The sequence below is a fragment of the Oryzias melastigma genome, linkage group LG22 (assembly GCF_002922805.2).
Source record: "Oryzias melastigma strain HK-1 linkage group LG22, ASM292280v2, whole genome shotgun sequence".
Lineage (NCBI taxonomy): Eukaryota > Metazoa > Chordata > Actinopteri > Beloniformes > Adrianichthyidae > Oryzias > Oryzias melastigma.
This window is the reverse complement of record NC_050533.1, coordinates 2,371,298-2,375,894: the sequence shown is the minus strand read 5'-3', so window position 1 is coordinate 2,375,894 and position 4,597 is coordinate 2,371,298. Positions and strand designations below refer to the sequence as shown.

Below are 4,597 nucleotides of genomic sequence, written 5' to 3'. Positions count from 1 at the left end.
TAGCATTACCTGTGATAATGCTAGTGTGAATGCTGGAAGCTGAATTTGGCTGCTGAAGTTAATAGCTGAAATCACTGAAGCTGATAGCCATCTAAAATATTAACTAAATGCCTTTTAAAAAAAAAAACTTTTAAAAAACCTGGGTTGGCCAAAACAGCTGGCATGTTGCTAAAAAATAGCTAAATTTAAAAAACCATAAAAAGTGAAAAAAGGCCTAAATTAGCCAAAACAGCTAGGATGTAGCTAAGATATTAGCTAAAACCCCAAAATAGTCTAAACAAATCTTAGTAAATGCCAAAATAGTCTAAAAAGCTAGCAGAATGACCAAAAAAAAACTTAAAAACTATAACTTTTTAACAGAATTATGAATAATAAAAATGCAGGAATATTATTCCAGAATAAATCAACTTAAACCTTAAATAACTTTCAATATTTTACTCTCCATAAAAATATATTTTGTCAAAATTATACAAGTTAGAAAATAAGCGCAAGATAACATCGAGCCATTCATAACAATAAAATAAAATGATCTGGAGGGCCGGATAGAATTACCTGGAGGGCCGGATCCGGCCCCCGGGCCTTGACTTTGACATATGGTTTCAAGTTTGTTCAGGAATATCTGTTTGTGTGTACATAGCATGAGAGTCTAAACCCTGTCTTTTGCGGGTCGGTCCGTCAAACCTTTCTTTTCCCGTCTTCTCAGGGTTCTACGAGCTCAGTGATGGAGCTTCCGGGTCGCTCTCCACATCTTCTCATTCCGTCTTCAGTGAATGTTTGTGCTCAATGACTGACACCGACGGAGCCCCCACATCCACGGATGCATCCCAAGGTGAGTCTTGCTGTGAGCCCCAACCGGAGCTTTCTTGTCTACTGGACCTCGGTCTGATTTGAGGTTCTATTTTCTCCAGAGGAGCTGGCCGATTGTGAGGAGTTTGTCCAAGGACTTTCCGACGCCTCGTCTTCTTCGGGCGTGGTTTGTTCCTCGCTCTCATCGGCTCACCTGCCCCCACCAGAAGCTGAGATTTCCACCACCTCCCACTCTGACCCGCCGGCCTCAAACAGCAGCCTCGTTTTTCGTTACCCCAGTCCGCTGCGCACCAACGCCGCTCAGAGCCCCGCCTTCCTGCAGGGTGGAGGTCGAGATGCTGCAGATGGTCTCAAAGCAGAAACTTACTCCGCTCTTAAGAGCTCCTCTTTGAAGCACCTGGATGGCTACATCTACAGCCTGTTGCAGCGGAGGACCCAGCCCATCAGGTCCAGCAGACCCAGGACTAGCATCAGCACCGACCCAACAAAAAGTGTCCTTAGACAGCCCAGTCTTTGTGCCAAACAGGTCTCTGGCTTTGAAGTTCTGAAAGGTTCTGAGGAGAAAGTTTGTCGGTCAGCAGAGGGAGTTTCCAGGTCATCTCCGCCGAAGAGTCAAGGAGAGGAGGTTGTTGATGAGATGAAGAAGAGCGACTGCAGATCTTCTGCAAACCCTCAAATATACAACTTTAAAGTGACCAATAATCTCAAAACCAGGAGATCTAAAGGTCACTCAGGTCTTCTCGATAGCTCTAAAGAAATGGGGAGTTCTCCGCTTCACTCCTCCCTTGCAGGACAAAGTCGGCCATGTGGGTCCAACGACCAGGAGCTGCTTCTACAAATGCCTCCGAGTGTAAAGACAAAGTCTACCAAGTCTCTCAAAAACAGCCAAACAAAGGAGGCCAGAGGGTGTGTACCAGAGCTCTCCTGTATTGGGGAGTCCACTGCAACCACGAAACCAGGAGGACCAAAGGAAGGAGGAAGGCGTCACAAGGTTACCAGCTCCTCCTCCCATCACCAAAGTGCCAAACTCTGCAAGGTCGGCAGCAAGAATGTCAAGGCTGCGAAAGTGAAGACTTCTCTGATGTTTGAGACCTCTGTGGTCCAGTCAGAGAGGCGGCATGAGAAGTCACGGCACAGGTCCAGTTCCAGGAGGTTCCAGTACCTGGAAGATGGAGGCTCCGCCCACACTGAGGTTTACACGAGAGCGACATTGGCGAGAAACAAATCTGTTCCAGTATCGTTGCCAGAAGACCCAGAGGAACTACTGACACCTTTTAGAACACAAGCAGCTGTGTTGAGCCACCGTCACCGCGGCAACCGTCACCGCAGAAGCCGTCACCTCCACGACCAGGTCATCGTCGCAGGAAAACCCAAACACAGTCGACACAACTATCGGCGGCTGCATTCCATCAGTGAGAACCAAAACTGCACGGCCAAGAGGCGCAGTGGGCAACCGCAGAGGGAAGAGGGGCAAAGCGCCAGAACATGCCCCGCCTCCAAGGGGCAGCAGAGCAGACCATACCCCCGTGCCGCAGAGAGCGACTCAGAGTACTCCGCTGAGTGTGTGTCGCTCTTTCACTCCACCATCGCAGACACCAGCGAGGACGAGAACTCTGACTACACCGCCAACCGCTTCGGAGACAGCGAGTGCAGCGGCGGTGAGGCAGAGGACAGCACCACCGACACAGAGGAGAGTGCGGGGGCGGGAACTTCGACTGGGAGGAGGTTGGGGCAGTTCGGAGCAGCTGGGGTGGGAGGGCAAGCACAGATGAAGACCCTGGTGAGGGTCAAGGCTTCCTACAAGCTGAAGAAGAAGATCCTCAGGTTCCGATCGGGTTCTCTGAAACTGATGACCACTATGTGACCACCGCGTGTTGGATCAGAGGCTTCGGTCACATGACACAGACCTCCTGATGGTTCTTAGAACACGTCGGTTCTGAGGATGAAGTTTGACATGCTGGGCTCGTCCTCCACACCAGGGGTCCCCAAACTTGTTCTAATGAGGGCCACATTACTGTTTTCTTCTCTGATGGGGGGCCGGGGTCGGTTTGTAGGCTAACAGAAAAAGTGTAACAATCACAGCCTAAACGTAAACATTTACGTTTTTCCAGAAAGCCACACATAGCCGAATATGTGGCTATGTGTGGCTATTTTTCTTCCGTACACTTTTTGGACGTTAAAAACTCAATCACACTTTATGCAATTTCTGCAATCTTGGTATCAAGACGTTCAGTTCATTAAAGACATTATCGCTTGTATTTTTGAAATTTGTGCTCTTTATGGTTTTTGCGATGTTACCCAATTTCAACCCCATTGAAATGAATGGCAATTTTTCAAATTTCTGCAAATTCAGCAATTCCTCACAAGTTTTAAAATTGAACACAATTTTACACAAGTTGTGCGATTTTTTTTTTTCCACAAAATTCATACATTTTTTGCACACTTTGAAACCTACACAATATGGGTATCAAATCGTTCAACATGTTAAGGACATTAATACTACTTGGGTTTCATATGGTTATTTTTTAATTTAGCTAATATTTTAGCAATATGCTAACATTTTTGGATAATTTAGCCTCTAATAAGGTTTTTTGGGCTATTTCTCAGTTAAGCTAGTATTTTAGCAACATGCTAGTTTTTTTTGGCTAATTTGGTAACTATTGAGGATTTTTGGGCTGATTTTGAGTTAAGCTAGTATTGTAGCAACGTGTTAGCTTTGTTTGGTTAATTTGGCATCTACTGAGGTTTTTTGGACTAATTCTTAGATAAGCTAATATTTTAGCCATGTGCTTACATTTTTGGCTTATTTGGGAACTACTGAGGTTTTGGATTAGATCTGAGTTTATACCTTTCACGAATTCTTACACTGTTTGAAATTTTTGTCATTTTTCCAGATATTCTTCAAATTATTCGTGCATTTTCCGCAATTTCTGCAGTTTTAGTTAATTTAGCAACATTAGCATTATGCAAATAGCTTTAGCATTTTCAGCAAATCTCTTCAGGAATAACAGTAAATTTCTTCAGCATTTTCAGCAAAAAACTTCGGCATATTCAGCACCACATTCAGCAAAAAACATTCACACTAGCATTATTAAAGGTAATGGACTTTTCTAGTTAATCTTAATTACAGAAAAAAATCTGAAAAGAATCACTGAAAAAATAATACTAAAGCATTTTTAAAAAACTAGATAACTAGCATTACCTGTGGTAATGCTAGTTATGTGGCTGATAGTGATAGCCTAAATTGCTGAAGCCAATAGCTGAAAAAAGCTGAAGCTAATAGCTAGCTAAAATATTAGCTAAATCCCAAATTAGCAATAAAAAAACTGGTAAAATGACTAATTTTGCTAAAACACCTAAGCTAAAGCTATAAATATTTGTCAAACTCCAAATTATCCTAAAAAAACTGAGAAAAACCTAAATTAGCCATAACAGCTAGCATGTAGCTGAAATATTAGCTAAAGGCTAAATTAGCCTAGAAATCCTTAGTAACTACTAGAACCGTTAGCATAAAAAGAGCTGAATATTTTAATAACTGAATGAGCTAAAGAGCTATGAACGTCCAAAAAACATACGGAAGAAAAATAATAATAATAATAAAGAAATAATGAAAAAGTGAATCACTATAGAGTTAATGCTTAAAAGGATTCACACTGTTGAACAGTAAATATTCTCTCCTGTCATAGTTCAGACGGCAGAAGGGTGGAATAAAAAGTCCTATTCTATGTGGGTTTCGATTGGCCGGATTGAAAAGAAAAAATATAAGCGTCTCAGATAGTGTTTGGGGGGC

The 4,597-nt window shown here is 43.0% G+C and overlaps 1 protein-coding gene across 1 annotated transcript in view; it reads left to right on the top strand.

Annotated features, from left to right (window-relative positions):
- The window catches only part of dact1 (dishevelled-binding antagonist of beta-catenin 1), a 7,096-nt gene extending 3,653 nt beyond the window's left edge, over positions 1–3,443 (top strand). Inside the window, exons 3-4 of the mRNA XM_024270531.2 lie at positions 704–829; positions 909–3,443. Coding sequence (XP_024126299.2) covers positions 704–829; positions 909–2,671 — 1,889 coding nt within the window. The 3' untranslated portion in view covers positions 2,672–3,443. The remainder of the gene's footprint in view (positions 1–703; positions 830–908) is intronic.
- Positions 3,444–4,597: the final 1,154 nt, after the last annotated feature.